Source organism: Sparus aurata, chromosome 8 (assembly GCF_900880675.1).
Source record: "Sparus aurata chromosome 8, fSpaAur1.1, whole genome shotgun sequence".
Lineage (NCBI taxonomy): Eukaryota > Metazoa > Chordata > Actinopteri > Spariformes > Sparidae > Sparus > Sparus aurata.
The window spans coordinates 9,269,291-9,288,958 of NC_044194.1; the positions used below are offsets into that span (position 1 = coordinate 9,269,291).

The 19,668-nt window shown below is 43.0% G+C and overlaps 1 protein-coding gene across 7 annotated transcripts in view; it reads right to left on the reverse strand.

Moving 5' to 3' along the window:
- Positions 1-19,668, reverse strand: part of pclob (piccolo presynaptic cytomatrix protein b) — a 63,210-nt gene that overhangs the window by 15,051 nt on the left and 28,491 nt on the right. For 4 of the 7 annotated variants that reach the window (XM_030426013.1, XM_030426014.1, XM_030426015.1 and 1 more), the window contains exons 13-22: positions 12,495-19,341; positions 10,404-11,971; positions 10,004-10,269; positions 8,806-9,634; positions 7,610-8,660; positions 5,565-5,633; positions 5,194-5,220; positions 2,207-2,295; positions 1,995-2,070; positions 1,779-1,904 (exon numbers count right to left, since the gene is read on the reverse strand). In XM_030426013.1, the coding sequence (XP_030281873.1) occupies positions 1,779-1,904; positions 1,995-2,070; positions 2,207-2,295; positions 5,194-5,220; positions 5,565-5,633; positions 7,610-8,660; positions 8,806-9,634; positions 10,004-10,269; positions 10,404-11,971; positions 12,495-19,341 (10,948 nt within the window). Of the gene's footprint in view, positions 1-1,778; positions 1,905-1,994; positions 2,071-2,206; positions 2,296-5,193; positions 5,634-7,609; positions 8,661-8,805; positions 9,635-10,003; positions 10,270-10,403; positions 11,972-12,494; positions 19,342-19,668 lie in introns of those variants that run through there. The other 3 variants (XM_030426016.1, XM_030426017.1, XM_030426018.1) reach the window with 3 other exon arrangements.

The following is a 19,668-nucleotide window of genomic DNA, read 5'->3' on the forward strand; positions in this document are numbered from 1 at the left end:
TTATGGCATTACACACACACACCACAGCAGCATAAAGGCAGGATTTTGCACACAGTCCTGTTTGCTTTTTCTCACACAAATAATGTCCTGTCAGGAGTACAAGAAGTGAAACAAAACAACACACTCCAAAACCTAATATTAAAGCAAAATTATGTAGAATTTGGCATTTTGGGCAATTTGGCAAACACAAATCCCAGGTCTTCAACATCGTGTCAGATGTAATGTAGCTACTAATTAAAAACACAGCTATTAACATCTTAACAATGTTATGTGTATGTTGTGTATGTATGCTGTGTATTATGTGTATGTTAAATGTATCTCAAAGTAAACATGTATGTAACGCTGTGATCCTAACCTCTCACTGAAGTTACATACAAGTGCAGAAACAAGTGAAGGGGGGGCTGTGACAGAGACACCATTCACGTTGTTACCAGCAACTGTACCATCACAATAATTCTGAATATGTTATTTAAAAGTAAAAATGCACATAATGTTGCTTTAAAATTTGCATATTATTAATGATATGATATAAAAGATAAAAATCAGTGCACAGCAAACTCAAACTTCTAACCCAAGGCCAACACGAGGCCTCACTTACACAACTGAAAACTGGTCTTCAGATGGGACTTCTGCTTACGAAGCAACTCAGCAGCTGCTGCGACAATAGAAGCTTGAATTAATATCTCCATACCCCTCTGCACAAGCCATTACTCCCTCTGCTCTCCAGATATAATTCGCCTTATCCCCCCCCCCCCCCACACACACACACACACACACTTTATTTCTCTCTGGCACCTGAAGGCATGTTCCGCTGCCATTCTCTTTCAGTAAAACAAACATCACATTTGCATAGTTACAATTCAGCATACGCTGGAAAGTAAACATTGCCAGGCTGACCACTTTATCTATTTCTCTAGTGCTAAGTATTAATGTCACGAAAACCAAAAAAACCCGGTCCAATATTGTATTATTCCAAAACAAAAAATAAAAAAAGGGTGAAATGCATCAGACCAGATACAGAAGAAGAAAATACATGAGATGGTCTGTCCTTCGCTCCCTCCCTTGTGCAGTAGCAAAGTCATGGCAGTCCCCATGGTGGAGCTCCCATTGAAGAGAGAAACTAGAACCAATCCCGTCCTAAAAATATCCTCAAACAGTGGGAATTATAACATGACACATCTCTGTCCAAATAATAAACATGAGGGGATCAATCCTTTGAAAATGCTAATAAAGTACAAATTGTGAGGGGATTTTTTTAATGTGTGTGTGTGTGTGTGTTCGCCAATGCCTGCCATTGTGGGTTTGTGTCTCTGAAGCTAAATATAGCCTAATGACTAACATAGCCCAGTGCTGTGGAGGGTTGAGTTGACAGGCTTTTTTCTGTGTTTGGATGTGATGTGTCAGGGAATGAGACATGACAGACCACAACACAGAAGGCTACAGCAGCCTCTCACATCTCCATCTGGAATTCAGCGATTTAGGCAGAGATTTTTTCCTGGAGGCTCACACTGCTCTGAGTTTAACGATAGCTTAAAGATGCCTTAACACTGTTTATCTTCCAGGACTTTTAAATGATATTCCTTTTACACTCATACATTATCTATCCAGGCAAAGTCAAATTAATGCACCTCTTATACCACCATTTGAACTACCTATGTTTTCTATGTAGTTAATTCTTACTATTACAAACCCATTTTGTTTTCCTTTCAAAATGTGAATGTTTTGTTTCCGGATAAAAACTAATTCAAACCATTTCCTCTTTCTCATTTTCCTCTTACCCTCAACAACTTTTCCTGTTTGCTCGGCCACACCGCCAGGGATAACCTTGGCAATGTAGGCTCCAATCTCTCCTCGGCTCCCCGGAATCTCCTTACCGCCCACCACACGGATCCCAAGTCCATTCCCTAAGGGGAAGGTAAACATACAAATCCTAATTAGTAAAGCTGTGATAGGAAAAAATTGTGTGCTGTATGACATGTTTGTGTTTGCCTTACCTGATACACTGGTGTCCTTCAGGTCTCTCTTAAGCTTGATTCGAGTGTGGGGGAAGTTATAAGGGACCAGTTTCATCTAAGAGAGATTTAAAGAAATTGAGAGCATGAAGAAAATAGGTTTCCCTTCAGAAAACATCTCAGGTGTACATGTCGAAAATTCAAGTAAGAAAACATCACAGTGTGCAGGTGAACGTTGTCAGCTTGGATCTCACCTGTCTCCTGTCTGACATGCTTCCGCTCTGCGGATGCCCTTCTCTTGGCTTATCAAACCAATCTGTGTCCTCTCTCCTCAGATGATAGGCTAGGCAGGGAGAGTAAGTGGTTTAAAAGCCTTGCACACACAACCACACATCTGCTGTATCCCTGACAACTTGATAAATCTCTGCTTTTTACAAGGTAACTTGTGTAATTTAGGCAGAGATCAATCTTTCAACAAGGCTTTGAATAAAATTTCTAGTGTGCATCATAAAGTGTGTCTCACATCCATCCCCCTTTGCTCAAAAGCAGGAAGATCTTCGATCTGTCCTGATTGGATAGGTGAAAGCAAAGAGGTATAAACTCTGTTCCACTCTATCCGACCCGTCTGTGAGATCAAATGATTACTGCAAACACTGAATGAGGGATGCGTAAAATTTCAAAGAGCATTCTAGGTTTGGCATGCTTTTGATACCATGCAATGCTCCCCGTCTGAGTGTAAGGGCTCCACATTTTCATAGGTACTTTTTATGAATCATAGTCCTTGAAAGAAGCCCAAAAATATATATATATATATGTATATATTGTGATGTAATCATTTTAGTCACAACACTGTGGGTTGGCGTTGTCCCATTGTGTGTTTTTATTCTTCTTCTTCTAATAATAATAACAATAATAATAATGATAATAATAAGTATAATTTCCACTATACTTTTTAGTTTATGATTAAATGCTGTAATTAACTATTTAATGTTTTTAATGTCCCCTCCTTTCCCAAAAACAGAAAGAAATCAACACTTTTTAAGCATGATTTGTAACGTCTGATAGATATTTGATGTCTTCTGGCACAAATTAGCAAAATTATTGCAAAGCTCCAAAAAATGTAAGCATCTACAAAGTAAAAATGATCTAAAGCAATGGTAACAAAGCAGGTTGGTGGAGAATGTACTTCATTAGAAATGTGAGTCATCACTTTGGTGTTCAATAAATTGTCACTAAGGATAAAAAGTGTGCAGGTCTATGGAGCCAGAACGGTGACTTTAAAATTTGGCATCGAAAAAAAAAATTGGCATTGAAAACAATACCAGTACTGAAAAAAGAAACATTGTCATTGAAACATTTGTATTGCAAACAGTTGTATTGGCATTGAAACAAGTATTGGCACTGAAAAAAGAAAGTAATTCAAATAGTTCAAATCCGAAAATCTTATAATTTTATTTTATTTGGATCTTTTTGTATTTTTCAATGACAATCTTCAGATTTTTTCTTCATGTCACTTTTTTTCAGTGACAGATTTTTTTACAATGTTAGTTTTTTTTCAGTGTCACTGATTTTCAGTTTCAACTTTCTGTCACTGTTTTGGCGTCAAGAGGGAGGGGCCTGAGGGGAGGGGCAAGTAGAGCGTGGTTTGCATATCATTTGAGAAGGTAATGGCAGCAGCCTGCGGGAAGGTGGGGCTGGATGGTCCAGCCACAATACACCATGTTAGGGCCCATGTGCCGGCCGTCTCTGGGCAACACAGAGTCCAACTACCTCGCGGACTTTTCTTCAAGCTCTCTCCTGATGTGTCCAAGTCTCTGTGTATCTGGTTCTCTCCCGCAGCTCCCGAGCTCCGGTCTCTATGCGTATGGAGTGTGGTAGTAGTACCGGGGCGCCGAGCACGGAGCATTAGCCACAGTTAGCACAACAGTAGAACAGCCTGTTGCTCCGAGCTGGGGCTGCAGCGCCGACAGCAGCGCTCTGGTCTGCTCCCCGAGCTCTGTGCCACCGCAGAACCAGATACACAGAGACTTGGACACATCAGGAGAGAGCTTGAAGAAAAGTCCGCGAGGTAGTTGGACTCTGTGTTGCCCAGAGACGGCCGGCACACGGGCCCTAACATGGTGTATTATGGCTGGACCGTCCAGCCCTGCCTTCCCGCAGGCTGCTGCCATTACCTTCTCAAATGATATGCAAACAGCGCTCTACTTGCCCCTCACCTCAGGCCCCTCCCTCTCGACGCCAAAACAGTGACAGAAAGTTGAAACTGAAAATCAGTGACACTGAAAAAAAACTGACATTGTAAAAAAATCTGTCACTGAAAAAAAAGTGACATGAAGAAAAAATCTGAAGATTGTCATTGAAAAATACAAAAAAATCAAAATAAAATAAAATGATAAGATTTTCGGATTTGAATGATTTGAATTACTTTCTTTTTTCAGTGCCAATACTTGTTTCAATGCCAATACAACTGTTTTCAATACAAATGTTTCAATGACAATGTTTCTTTTTTCAGTACTGGTTTTGTTTTCAATGCCAATTTTTTCTTTGGATGCCAAATTTTAAAGTCACCGTTCTGCTCCATACAGGTCTGCCAAACGTCGCTTTATATTATCAATGGTTTAATTCCACCAAGAGATGCACCAGTAATGATGAAAAGAAATTGCCTATGACCTTATTACTGAAGGTAAATGTTGCCTCTTATGTCTTGGATTAAAGAGCACTCATCAGTTCTGATCAGTATTTGAGTTGTCTGATCAGGAATCAGTTAACAGTGTCAACATCAACCTTCAGAGTTCTCTCAAAAGTGCCTATACATATTTGCGCTGAATAGCAATTCGAACATATTTTAACACTTATGCATGATCACACATATACACTTGATTTTTTTGCAAAAGTGCATGAACATGAATACTGCGAATGGGACTGATATGCTCACAGAGCCACTGTGATGTGCATTCATTCCAGAATGATGTAGAACTGAAGTCACTACAGTAATATGACACATAAAAAAGATCTGGTGTCATTAAGATGGGGTTTGTTACAGAATGGGTCTGACATGTCGACTACAAGAGATCTGCTAAATGACATGTATTGTATACTGTTGAGATGTGGGTCATTCCAGAATGGGTCTGGTATGTTTACAAAATCAACCAGAGAAGGTGGATCATTCAGAACCATGATATGCGACATGGAGGCAAACAGTCTCTACTGTAACTACATGGAAATTGGGATGCTGTCTCACCTTCTATATTCCAGTTTGGGCCTCCAGCTGGGGTACAAAGTTATATGTTTTTTTCAGAAAGGCGTTCAACATATTTGCAGTAATCTAACAAACTACAGGAACTGCTCAAGATTAGATTTGTATTGTGAGAATACTTCAGCACATGCACTGAAAGCGGTAGTCAATGTAAGATACATGCTTGAAACTACTGCAAGTCTGACACTAGTAGCCTGTCAGACAGTTTACAGATTTAAAGCAAAAGCATTGTGAAAAACATATAAAATACATTTTAGGGAAAAAAGGCATCTATCAATTGATGTAAGCTTGAGCCATTGTAGTACCATTGAAGTAAGGGTTTTTTTTTTTTATACTAGTACTGTAAGATACTCTACCGTGTCTGATACTTTCATGAAAGATTCTGGCCTCATCTCTGTTCAAAGCCAGCATGGATTCACTTAGTGCTGTAATCAAGGCAGATGGACACTTACATGGGGTCAGGAGAAATATCACCTTCTTATCAAGAATTTAACCATACCAATCCTTTGTAAATGGTCCAGAAACAAAGCTAAAAATTGCTAAACATATTGATAGTATTAGGCATTTTGATAGGTATCTGAAAAAAAATCAATGTAGATGGTGAAAAACCCTCTTAAACATTGTCCTAATCAGGCAAGTGTTTTGTAAAAGCCATTTTATAGCTTTGTTTTTCACAGTCCAGATATACATGTTTCTGCTAAATGCAGAATATGCTAAATCTAGATTAATTTTTACTGAGTTTTCATACAGCATATTGATATCTACAGAAATAGATTTACCCAACCTAATGAAACACTACCAATCCCACATATATAGAGATGGAGATAGTACATGTCAATATTGGCTGTAAATCCCGAGGGGACATAGACATCTCACATATTAATGAGACATCCACAGCAACAACCAACAAGCAGAAAACATTCACTTTATTAAGATGGAAAATGGAAAACTGACGTATTGCACAACATGCAAGGATGCAAAATCAGATACAGATAGAAAATTAAATATATACAAAAACAAAAGACATACAGTTAACATAACACAGATGAGACACAATAATATGATGCTTAATGTAATTTTAAACATTACACATAACTGCATGGTTTTCCTTGAGAGACAGTCGTTGCATTGCAATTCGGGTTAAAATGAAGTCTCCTGCAAATGAGATTTCACTTAAATTGACAGGTGTGTGTCACAGACTTGCCATGAGTTATAGAGAAGTAACTACACAAAGTGAATGCCTAGACTGCACAACACTAAAGTGCATCCAGACACCCATGATTCAGCAGTATTCCTTTAAACCTCCTGCTGCTAGTTGTTAGCTGAAAGGGTGCCTTGGAAAAGAAAATACACTTTTTTCGGAGGCGATGGCCTACTTCTCACAAAAACAGCGTTTTGCTCTGGAGATTGGTGGGGGGAGGGCCGGAAAAAAGGAAGAGAGAATCCCTAGACACTCCTTGTCATACCCTCATGTAAAAGTCCTTTACTACAGTTTTCTACAGCCAAGACAGCTAATGGATGGTCTATACAGCATCTGTAACACTGTAAATGCCAGCAACCAAACACAACTGTATTCTAATGTACAGGCATAAGTGTACATGATATATAATTTATGTTTAGGCACTTAACATTTGAGAACATGACACATGTTATTTTGTTCTGTTTTATCATCATTTTTGTTTTTTAAGAATTACTTAAACATTATATAGCTTAAATGTCATATATTAACTTGTACTAAAAGGTTCTTTTTTGGTATCTCACTTTTAAGTATTAAAAAAATATTCAGATATTCTACACCTGTAAGTACGTTTCTGAACCACACAGGTGTGTCTCTCAGTATTTATGTATATTAATAACTGTAATATATCTACCATTTATTCACTGAAAGGTCCCAAAGAAGATATTTTGTTTAGGGTTAATTATGTATTGCTTGGATTTTAAATAATTGTTGGGCTCTCACTGAGAATACAGCAACCGTAATTTAACATATGTGTATCAAGTCCAAGCCCATATATTTTGTTCATATCGATTGTATGGATGATCATTTAACTATGATAAAGAAAAGCCATTGAAAAATAAAAAGACAAAGCATGCTGTTGAAATCACAGAACAAACATGGATAGAACTGATTAGTGACATACATAAACTCAGGCCATTAGAGTATTATGTATCGGTAAGTGAGACATTCAAAAGAAAGGAAATGGCATGCAAACATCTAATGTGACATTTACCATAACAGAGGGAAATATAGTAACCAACAACCAATAACAATTATCTAGAGAACTGATGGTTGAGAAAGAACCAGTTAATACACAAAGTCAGTAAGACCACTCAGCATTAGCATGCGAGACAAGCAGGTCCACACAGTCAAGTTGCTGTAACAGTCTCAGACTCCATTTACCTTCGCTGTCAGACATGGCGCCTTGCAAGTCATCCATGATGAATGCGATGTCTCGATCATAGCCCCGCGTCCGAGATTCTTCCCTCATATGCTGCTGTACCTCTGGCAGGGAATGGCTAGACCCAAATTGATCCCTGGAGTCAGCAGAGATGGGAGGTAGAGGTCCAGCTGATGCTCTAGCCATACCCATAGGCTGCCCCACTGGGCTCAGAGGGCTCTCCTCCTCAGAGTTCTGAGCCACAATGGGGATGCGGCCCCGGCTTTGGCTGATTGGTAAACTGGTGGGCTTTGCTCTTGCCACCCCAGGGGCAAATGCTGCATCTAGAACCTCTCCCTCTGTCTTAAGTCTAAGTGAGGAGCTTGATAGGTCCCGTTTTATAGATAGATCCAAGCCATAGACAGAAGAGGGGCGAGAGGAAGGGCGTGATGAGGGTCGGGATCGGGTGCCACTTGGGTAAGTACCATCATCCTGGGCAGTGGCCCTGATTGTGGCTCCCAGTCCAAGGGACTGCCCAAGATTTAGAGAACCAGCTAAATTGGCCCCCAGGGAGGAGCCCAGATATTTTTGCTGCTCCGACAAGTTCTTTCTTAGCCCAAATGTAATCTCATCCTGAAGAAGCCTAGCTGTGGCAGCCAGATTGGTCACAGAGGAGGCCCCAGATCCCATGTAGCCTGCAAAGTCAGGCTCGAGGTCCCTACTCTCCTGAATTGGTGAAAATTTTGTGATGGCCTTGGGGTCTATCAGGGCCTTTTTGTTTTTCATCTGTTTCTGGTAAAGAACAGCAGCTGGGAGTTGCTTTGCAGCTTGTTTTTCAAGGGTGAGCCTGCCAATGCTATACTTTTCTCCTTTAGGAAAGTGTCGAAAACTGCTATCACTGGGGAGATACTGCGGCAAGCCCAGGCCTGTTAAGTGTTCTAGTCCCTCAGTTCCACGCCTGAACTCCTGCTTGATCTGCTGCTTCAGTAGCTTCAGCTCATAGGGCTCCTCCATAGTGTCATCTTCTCCTTTACTGTAACCCTGAAGTCGAGATGAGCCTAGAAAATCTGCAACCTAAAAGAGAAAGCAAATATGAAAAACAGGTTAGAACATTATTGTCGTTATTATTGTTTCACACAGCATCTCACCTTTTTTTGAAATCAGGGTCATACATGAGGAGATTAGCAGGGCGAATGATGTAATGATGCATTTTTTTTACCTCTGCTGTGCGCCTGACTTCTGCTGCTCGGAGTAGTCGGTCTGCCTTGGACAACTCCTTATCAGGCAGGTTGAATCCAGAACTCAAGCCGGTGTTGCTCAGCCCAGTTGAGGTCTTGGTGAGCTCCCCTATGTCCTCTATGAGCACATAGTTCCTGGCATTGTGGTGGTCAATATCAGCATAAAAGGAATCAGCGGAGATGCTAGACATGGGACTAGAGGCCATACTCCTCTCCTCTAGCCCTAGCCTCAAGTCCAAACTGCCATACTTGCCTCCCAGGTGAGCAACCCCATAGCCACTTTCTGAGGAGGTTGGCACAATTAGCAGAGGCTGGTTGCGCATCACTTCATAGCCAGTGGTGATCTTAGGCTCCAAATCAGAGAGGGTGGTTTGACGTTGCTTTCCCTGCTGCAAGAGCAGCGCATGTTGATAGCTGCCAGACTGAGCCTGGGCATGGGAGAGGGATAGGGTTGGGTAAGGAGACACCTGTTGGTGGTAAAGGGACTGTTGTTGATATAAGTTCTGTTGGGTATAGTGGCTGGTGGTTTGGGTCTGGGGAACATATTGGGCATAATGAGAGTAGGGACTAGTTAGTGTGTTGTACTGGGAATCAGCTTCTGTCTGTGGGGGGATGAATTCTTCAAACTCTGACTGGGGAGCTGTCCGTGGTCTCTCCAGGCCATCACCCCTGGCTTCTCGGATGTTGCTAACTTCACTGTCTGACATGTAGTCTCTTTCCTCTGCCACCCCCTGGAGATAGGCCCTCTCTCTCTTCTCTCTTTCCTTCAGCAAGGCTTCCTTACGCCGATTGATACCCATCTCCAGGTACCTACAATTAGAAGAAAGAAAGGGTACATATTGTTTTACAATTTTAACACTGACAATTCTAATAAAATTACAACCACAGAGGCAATTAATGTTTTGGGTTCCCACACATTGGTACCTTTTACTATGTGTGAGTGTGGAGAGGTCTCACTGAATGATGTCAAGGCAGCCTTTTAGCCCATAAGCTATCAAGGTAAGAGGGGAATCATGCAGATGAATTAGGATTAATGATTGCAGGAGAGGGACGGGTGCAAGAATATTGGATGTAATCAATTCATGACATTGATTGGTTACTAACATTATTTGTTTGAATTAATGTCAAAGAGTTTGAACAAAAGCTCAAGCCAAATTGTGTTGATCTTTTGGATCTCACCGTAGCTTGGCATCAATCTCCTTTTCCTCTTCATCTAGCTCGGCCTGTTTCTTGCGAAGTTTAGAAGATTCTCTCTCCACCAGATCAAGCTCCTTGTCGATGTCCTGCAGGATCTTAGCCCGGGCCATTGTTGTACTACGGGCAAGGCGCCGACGAGCAGAGTTGGTGCTGTAGCCTGACCGTCCTGTCAAAGAGTCATCTTCGGGAGGGGGGTCTGGCAGGGTCCGCTTTACCTTCTTACCTGTACCAGAGGGAGAACCACGGCCCTAGAACATGAAAACAAATGATAGATTTGTCAGTCACTGAATGCAAAAAATTATAAATCAAAAGAAACACTATCAATAATGATAAGATGGTGCAAATTTTGCTACGCTTGTTTTGCAAAACTGCTATGACTTACAGAATAGCTGTCTGCATAGTATCCACCCATCCGGTCTTCTGTGGAAGGACTAAGGGATTTAGGATCAGACAGAGACTTCTGACCAGCCTTCAATATCCGAGGGCCAGAGGAAAATCTTGTTGGATCAGCAGTCAGCATCCTCTGCCCTCCAAGTGACTTTTCCGGTGACAGAGGGGAGACTTGGTTGTAAAAGACTTTAGACTTAGAGGGGACATCTGCTGTTAGGTGTGTGCTGTAGCCCACCTCAATGGGTGTTTGCCTTCTGTCTGAGTCTGTCTGACAGCTCAGACTGCCACCTCTCTGAGAGTTCTCTGGAGCTGAGATATGCTTGATGATTTCTACTTTAGTGTCCATCTGGACATTGGGTCGTTTGATAGTTCCAGAGTGGTCGGTCTGGACAGATATCTCAGCCACTGTCTGGATAGCAATGCTAGAAACCTTGGAGCCTTGTTTTCCCTCGCTGCTGTGTTTTCGAGAGCGTCGTCGAGCTTTTGTGGGAGCATCCCATTCATCTTGGTCCTCATCATCAGTTTGAGCTGAGCTTTCAACATTTCTCTTATTCTTCTTTCTCCTTCCTACATGCTGCTTCTCTGCTGAGTCTTCATCATCTGTCTGCACTCCACTATCAATTATTTTTTTCCCTGTGTCCTGATCAGCTTGAAGCTTCCTTACTAGATTAAGCTGGTCCTGACTTTCATCAAACTGTGTCCCAATTGATGGAATTGAAGACTCGTCTTTGACAGGCCAGTATTGGCCACTGTCCCCTACCCCTGCATATTTAGCATCTAGGAGGTTCCCTGTGGTACCAGTGCTACCATAGTGCTCATCTAACTGGCGCTGGAGTTGCAGTTGGAGTTGTTGAATTTGCTGTAACTGTTCTTTCTGCTGGGCATATGTCTCCTGCTGGGCCACCATGTGGGCATGATGCTCTTCCTCTTGCTGCAGGAGGAGCTGCTGTTTCAAGGCCTGGAGCTCTTCAAGCTCCCTTTGGACCATAAGCTGCTCTTGTTCACGGTAACGTTGGATCTCCTGCCTCTCCCACTCCAGCTCCTCGGCAAGACAAAGCTGCTTAAGCTTCTCCAGCTCGAGAAACTCCCTCTCCATCTGATACTGGGCCATCTTGGTGTTGTCTAAGCCAGGGAATATTGGGGAGGAAGCTAAGGCATCCAGAGAGGCAGCAATTGCCTCAAGTGTGGTGTCTGAATACATCTCTGGATAGCCTGTTATGATGTCAGCCAAAGCAGTGGGTAGAAGCTCCTTAGGTATTCCTGTGTCAAAAGGAATTATCTGCCCTGGGTCTGTACTGGGAATGAAACCATATGGGTGCGGCAATGACTGGTTCTGGACTGTAGATGTGGGTGTTAAGGTAGTACTAAAGATGGAGCCTGGTTGAGTTGTTATTGCATATGTGGAAGGAATTGGTGCAGCAACCGAGGAGTAAACTATTCCATCTGAGGTTCTTAGAACACTATTTACACCAAACCCAGCTGCAGGGACCTGGGAGTATGGAGCTGAAGTCATCCCAATGTAGCCTCCAGTAGCTTTGCTAGTGTAGTCTAGAGCATTACCTGCCACAATGAAGGATATCGATTTTACTTAATCAGATACATTATAATTTCAGAATAAACATACTGTATTTATATGAATTGAGAGTCATGCAATTTGGATTTACAGTCTCCCATTGCACATGCACATCTGTAGTCATTTTGGTTAGCAAGATGCAAAACCAAAATATTGAGGAAGCACACGCAGGCACACACATGCATCTGTATGAAGACAAAAGGAAAAAAAACAAAAAAACAAACCAAAACAGGCATTAACACTTAGAAGAGTACAAAAAACATGCATATGAAGGGGAATGCAAATAAAACAATTACAGGAAAGCAGGAATTCATAATTAACTTAAATGACAAACAAACATGCCTTCAGTGAGCAAATTATTTAACTTAACAATATAAGTTGAATATAAAAAGAACCTTGTAAATAAACATTTCAAATCTATTGAACCAATCAAATGCAAGCCCATAAAGCAAGCATAGAGGATGGTAATAAAAAAAACCTGCAAACAAGTAGAAACACCCTCATACGTACCAGCAGAAAGTTTGGCAGCAGTAAGGTCTATGGCATCATCTGTAGATCCACGAAGATAATCTTGGTCGTTCTTGGGGTCATAGGAGAAGAGCCCTGCCTCTGTCAGGTTGGTCTCAGACATTGAGGCTTTTATACCATTCATGCCTTTGATACCATACAGTCCAGCATTATCATATTGGTAGTGGTCATCTCTATAGCCAAAACGGTTGTCCGGCTGGGCTGTGACTGGAGGCTGTGTTCTGCAGCTTCCAGTAAATGGTAGTTTGTAAATGACATCACAGCACACATTCCTCCTTCCAGCTGTAAGGTCTACTGGAGTCCCATCGTCCTCCACAACAGTGGTCACTACTCCTGGACTTGTGCCAGACAAAGCTACCATAGCTCTCACTGGTCTGTAGTTTGACAGGTCCATGGCTCCTGTAGCCTCTAGAGAAAGGATAGGACCTCCATTGCTGATAGCTGCTTGGACTGATGTAGTTGGCTGTTTGCCCCCTGGGGACACTCCATAGGAAAGATTAATGGGTATGTCTTGTGCTGTGGACGCTACAGCACTGACTACAGCGTGGGAGTTCACAGGTCTGTATACAATCTGTGCCAGCGGTTCAAATGGTTTGTATGTGGTGAGAGGCAGAGGCAAGGATGTAACAGGGCCCTGCAAATCAAGTGGTTTCTCCGCTGGTGTGTTTTTATAAGAGGCAATGGTCGCTGTACATGTGACTATTGTGATGCTGTCAGAGACAACTGACAGTGTGGTTGCAGGGGTGATTTCTGCACTAAGATTTACAATCTCAGGTTGCACTGCTGTGATTTGACGGCCACTTGAATCACTTGAAAAAGACTGTCGACATGACTCAGGTGGTGTCAGGTCCATGCCTTGTTCAGTCATCTTTATACCAACTTTCATGGTACGCAAATCGATAACGTCACCAGGGTAGATTATCTTCCCATTCTGTTTTGGCAGAGGTTGGACTTTAGCTACATCTGGCTGTATATTGATTGCTACACTGGGTGGAGGGACTTGTGGAAGTCTTTCATGGACAACAGAAACAGTAGTCCTCTGGACCTCAGTGGTGACCACCTGAGTGACCAGGCTAGGCAGGCTTTCAGGAGGCTGGCCTGAGGTGGAAATTGAGGAAGAATACATGTGACTCATGCTGGAGACCACCTTTTCTGGTCCTCTAATCTCTTGGCTCTCAATAGACTCTTGTTGAATTTTAGTGATGGTGACTGGAGCCACGGATACACCCTGTGGAATGTCATGTGCAGTGGGTATTGAAGTTCTCCTGGTGTATGCCTCAGTGGTTATTATCTCCAGAGGGCGATCGTATTCTGACGAATAAGTTAATACCTGGGGTCTTTGCTCTGTTGAAGGAATTGACTCTCTCCTGTACAGCACCTGAGAAGCATGTCCATCAAATGGAACATCTCTTTCAGCTGGCATGTTAACTATCTGTGAAAGAGGTGGTTGCTGCATGGTTATGGATGCTCTCCTGGTGGCAGCAAAGGCTTCAGTTGTAACCACCTGTGCAGGCATTTCATACTCTGTGGGATAGGTAAATATCTCACTTGTAGTATATGGTGGCTGTACTATAGATGATATAGATGTCCTTCTCCTACTGGTCATTTCCTCAGTGGTAATAACTCCAACTGGCATCCCAACCACTGTCTGGGGCTGCATAATTGATGATGTTATTGAAGGTCTTCTTACATCAACATTTGTCAGAATTTCTCTGGGTGTTTCGCGTTCAGGCTGTAATGCAATGACCTCCACTGGAGGTGTTGAATATGGTGTGACTGAGGATGTAGGTGCTTCGTAGACTTGCGGGATATAAGTTACTTCTGGCTGCATTGTCATTTGTTGGACTTCCATCACAACAGGTGATACTTCACCAATTGTAGGATGTGTCATCTTCCCATCTGTAGTGAGTGGCATTAACTTAACTCTTTCAGGTGTGTCTTGGGCTACTACAGGTAGAGGATGGGGTACTGGAGATACTGTTGTTACTCCTGGTATCCTAGAAGTTGAGTCTGTTTTAATAACCTCTGTAGGTAATTCAAACTTTGCGGTTTCTACAATAAGTGGCTGCTGTGAGGATAGTTGCTCTGTAAATAAAGGCAAAACTTCTAAAGGCTGAACAGTTTGTGGTTCTGATGTGAGTATATATGTATTGTCAAAACCTTCAACTACCACATGTTGCTGTTGAACATGAATTCGCTGACTCACTTCTGGTATTGGTGATCTTATTATGACTGCATCAGTGACAATGACATCAGTAGGCATATCCTGTTCTTTTTGTAGCATTTCTATTTGAGTTCCATTTTGTGGATGAATCACAGTTGAGGCGACTCCAGCTGGTCTATCTTGGGGAACTAACCCACTTAAAGGTACCTCAGGCTGTAATGGTACAGTGACAACATCTGTCCAAGGTTGTGGCTGTACAGGTACTGTTGGTATCAGGGGCTGATGCATTAGTGCTTCAGCTGAAACCTCTGGTGGAATTGTTATGACTTCTGAGGCTATGTCTGGATGCTGAGCAACATATGGTATAGCTTGTGCTCTTGCTGTGGCTTGGACTGTTAGTGGTTGAATAAGTATCTTTGGCTCTGTGGGCATTGTAATGACCTCAGATATTGTTTTGGGTGGTGGCAGTGGCTGAGTAATTGGTTGTTGTTGTTGTTGGTGGTGGTGCTGCACATATGGTTTCTTGATTGGAGGAGGCACACTAATTGCCTGAATAAATATGTCCTGACCTGATGACACTATGGTGACATCCACAGATGATGGTGGTTGCACTACAGAAGGCACAGAGTCTTGCACTTTAGCAGTAACTCCTTCAGGGGGTGTCACTTGCTGTACCACCACAGTTGGAGCTATTTGTATAGGAGGTGGATGCCTTACAGTGGGGACAGAGGCTCTCCTAATTGTTGCCGGTGCTGAGAATGACTCAGTGGGTGTCTTCTGCTCTGAAGGCGTGGTCCGTACCTCTGACACTTTTGTAGATGGGATGGAGCCTCGTCTTACAGGTGCCTGGACTGTTATTCCTTCTGGTGGTGAGCTAAGCTCAGATGGAAGAGTTATCACAACATAGGTTTGCAAACATTTGGCATGTCTGGGAGACAACGGTGACTTAGGAGATGTTGCACCTGACCTAGACTCCACAGGTCGTGTCAGGCTAAGTGACAAAGCATTTGGAGGTTCTTTGGTCCTGGGCAGTGTTGCAGCTTTGGGGACCATTGAAAGAGGTGGCTTGACACTCTCTCCTGGCTTGTGGCTGAAAACCAGTCCTGCAGGAATTGATATAGGCTTGGGTGGTATGGGTGGTGGAGGCTTGGTTTGACTGGGGCCAATTGTTGGAACACCAACATCTTCTACTTTTGTTGTAGCAATTGCCAGCACAGTGGGTACTAGTGGCTTTGAATAAACAGTTGGCTTCGGTGAAGTAGCAGGATGTGGTGGAGGTGTATCTGCTACAGGTATTTCTACTGTGTCTATAACCTTTGACCCTACCATAGGTTTAGGTGGAAGTGGTGGAGCTGAACCCACTGGCACTGCTGACACTTTTGTGGATAGTGAAGCTGTGTCTGTACTTGGTATATTCGAAACAGGGTGTGTGGATATTTGACTACTTAATGGCCCAGAAAGAGTGGAAGCAATTGGCCCTGTGCTAGCTCTGTCTTGTGGAATTTGTCCATGCAGAGATCTGTTTTCCATACTGGGCACTATGATGACTACATGCCCTTGTCTGGTTGGGGTCACTATTTGAGGTACATCCACATCATCTGGTTGCATTTCTTCCATTCTTGGCTGTATATCCACAGCTACAGACTGCATTTGTTGGCCAGCCACAGTGGTTCCCGTAGCTCCCGTAGTGGTCACAGTAGGGGTGACTTGCTGAACAGTCCTTACATGTGGCAGCTCTGTATTAGGCTCAGGTAATGACACTGAAGTAGACCGTGGGGGAGGAGGGGGTGGAACCTTCTTTTTAACAATAGTAGTTGATGCTGGGGCTGATGCAGGAACCTGGGCTGTTTGAGCCAAAGTTGAGGCTACTACTGGGCTCACAGAGGAGATGGTTGGTTGTACAGGGACTGAGTGCACAACTTTGGCTTGTACTTGAGCTGGGGTAGTTACGAGTGCTGACACTGGTAGTGGGGATTGTGCACAGATTGGAGATGTAGTTGAAACCAGGTCAGGCATCTGAACTATGACTGGCCCAAGGCATGAGGCCGGAGTGACAGAAGCAGAAACAACTTGGGCTGAAGCTGGAGTAGAGACTGCAACAGGTGTAGCTGCAACTACGACTGTAGGTTGGGCTGAGACAACAACAGGTGTTGGAGATGGTGCTGAGACCTGTATAACAGCTGGACCCTCAACAGGCTCCTGAGATGGAGATGAAACCAAGTCGGGCATTTGAACCACAACAGGTACATGAGTAGACATCCCCACTATTGCTGGAGTTGCAGCATCAGTTTTAGAAGCTTGACCGACAGCAGTTGTTTTAGCTTTGGATGGATCTGACACCACATCGGGTATTGTAACTATAACTGTGCTTGGAGCGGGAAGAGAAACTACAGCTGAGGCAGGTGATGGTGGTGAGATCTCTGGAGGTGATTGGGTTACGAATGAAGTTGGAGGTGTTGGTGTAGACAGTGGAGTTGAATCTGGTGACAGAGGTGTTTGAGCCTGGAATGAGGATGAAGATGTAGCATTAGAAGCCAAACTGGAATCTGGAGTGGCTGGTGAAGTTGGAGGTGACACTGGTGATACAGGGGACGGTGTAGTGGTTAGTTCTGGGGCTGATATTGGAGTTGGAATAGGTTTTGGCTCAGGAATTTCACAGACCACACAGATAGGTTCCATCTCAACAATATCAGATAAAGGTGGGCTTGTGGATGGATCTTCTTTAGTCTCAGAATCATCACTGGGTGTAATGTCCGAGGAAATGCCAACACCATATTCATCTGCAAGACTGTCATCCTCTTCCTCCCCGGATGAACACTGGGTGATCTTGAGGTCTGGTATAGGGAACAATGCCTTTCTGAGTGCTGGATCTTGAGGAACCATAGGTCTAACAAAACCTATAGATCCACTAGGCGTACTAGGAACAACAGGGACCTCAGAGCGCTTAGGAGGTTCAGAGGGGCGTGGAGGTGCTGGTCGTTTCTTTTTCTTCTCTGGCACTTCACCGGAAATTTCAGTGCCTGGGAGGGGCATGTCGGTTTGCCCAGTGATAGATATCTCTTCTGTAGGTATGGTCACCACACAGGTCTCAGCAACCAATGAAGGCCCAGTGACTGACGCACCTGATGAGGAAGATTCCATGGCTGTCTGGGCCTGTTGAAACTCTTGCTCTATCATTATCAGTTCTCTCTTTTTCTGCATCATCTCCTCATAAACTTCCTCTGGGGACCTGAGTTTTTTGAGAGATTCAGTGGAAGTATCCTGTTTGAGTTCTTCCTCTTGAGAGACAATAATCTTAAACTCAGGCTCCTCAACTAAGGACTCATAAAGATAGTCCTCTATTGCCATTCCTCCATAGAGGGGCTCAATGTCAGGAGGACTCTCCCCTGGAATAGATTTTGTCTTCTGAATTATTTCCTCATATGCTTCTTCAGCACTCTTCAATGATTTTGTTACAGTATCATTTTCTTTAAATGGATCAGAGGGAATGTACGGCATCACTGTTGGTGAAGGTTTACTTCCTCTTTGTACAGCTCGCCTAGCCTCTGGTTCTGATTCTATACTGGCAGAGTACTCAGAGCCAGATGTTTTGCTGGTTTCATCAATTACTCTAACCTGTCTCAGATCCTCTGAGGAGGAAGCATTTTCAGTTGGAGACACGGGTTGGTCATTGGCCCTAAATTCCTCTTTGTCCTTCCTAGACTTCTCCTCTTCCCTCATCTTTTCGTCCTCAGAGGAGTCTTCAATGGTAGGGAGAGGCTGAGTTTGCTGCCTGTGCTTACCTTTGCGATGCCGTTTGTCCCCACTAATTTTCCTATGACTGGGACTACTATCACTGTCCTCCTCCAGTGATGAGGCTGATGTAGGTGAAGATCCTGGAGTAAAGCTAGATGCCTGAACACTAGATGATCCCTTTGACAGTGATTCTGTGATGCTCTCTACTTCTTCATCAGTGCTTTGTCTCTGTCTCATGACTGGAATAGCTTTCTTTAGAGTAGTGCTGGGTATTGTTTCAGCCACTTCTTGAGTATTTGCAGTGTCAGTTTTAGGGAGGACTTTTATCCTGGCTTGGCTATCTTCTTTATCTGTGCTACTTTTTCTAGCCAATGATTCTGGTATCACTGTAGCATTATCAAGTTCAGTCTCCTTGAGAGCTTCTTCATTTGCCAAATCCTTTTTCTTTTCATCCTCTGAAAGAGACATTTCTTCTTCATCACCCATACCCATAATCTGCCTGCGGATGAATTCTTCATCTTCTTCTGCGTTGGAGTCAGCACTCTCAGTTTTGATGTCCTCACTGCTGGATGAAACATGGCTCACCGTCAGCCTTCTCCTCTGGACCTTAGGTGAGGGTGTGAGCTCACTTTCACTGCTTTCATCCATTGCTTGAAAACTTAGGCGCCTTCTCTCAACTGTCACCACCTCCTCTACTGAAATAGATGGGTAGGTATTTATGTTATCTTTACTTGTATCACTAACCACCTGCCCCTCTTCCACTTCCCGGGATATGGGTAAAATCTGGGGCTGGTCTTCATCATGCTCTTCTCCTTTGGATTTAGGTTTTTCAGCTGCTGCAGGGACAACTATGTTTTCGAGTTCAACCTGCCCTGTAGGAAGGGACACCTTTCTTTCTTTCAGTGGCTCTTTCTTGGTTTCTTCTTGGTCCTAAAAATATGAAGAAAAAAAACAAAAAAAAACTTTTGGTCAATACAAGGGCTAGACTTCTAAAGCATATACTACCAAATATTTGACAAGTTCTTACTTGTAACTGCAGGATGCTATTAAGAGTAATGCTAAAAACAAATGTCTAAACGACTTGAAAAATGCATCATTCATGAAGTCTTGTCAATATAAATCAAGAAATTACAGAAGAAACATCAACAAACTAAACAAAATTGAATTCTGAGACAAGATTCCACAAATTTTATCAGTTTTTTTTTTGCTGTCATCACACTATTCATACTGCTATCATATGTTAAAACAGAGGGACAA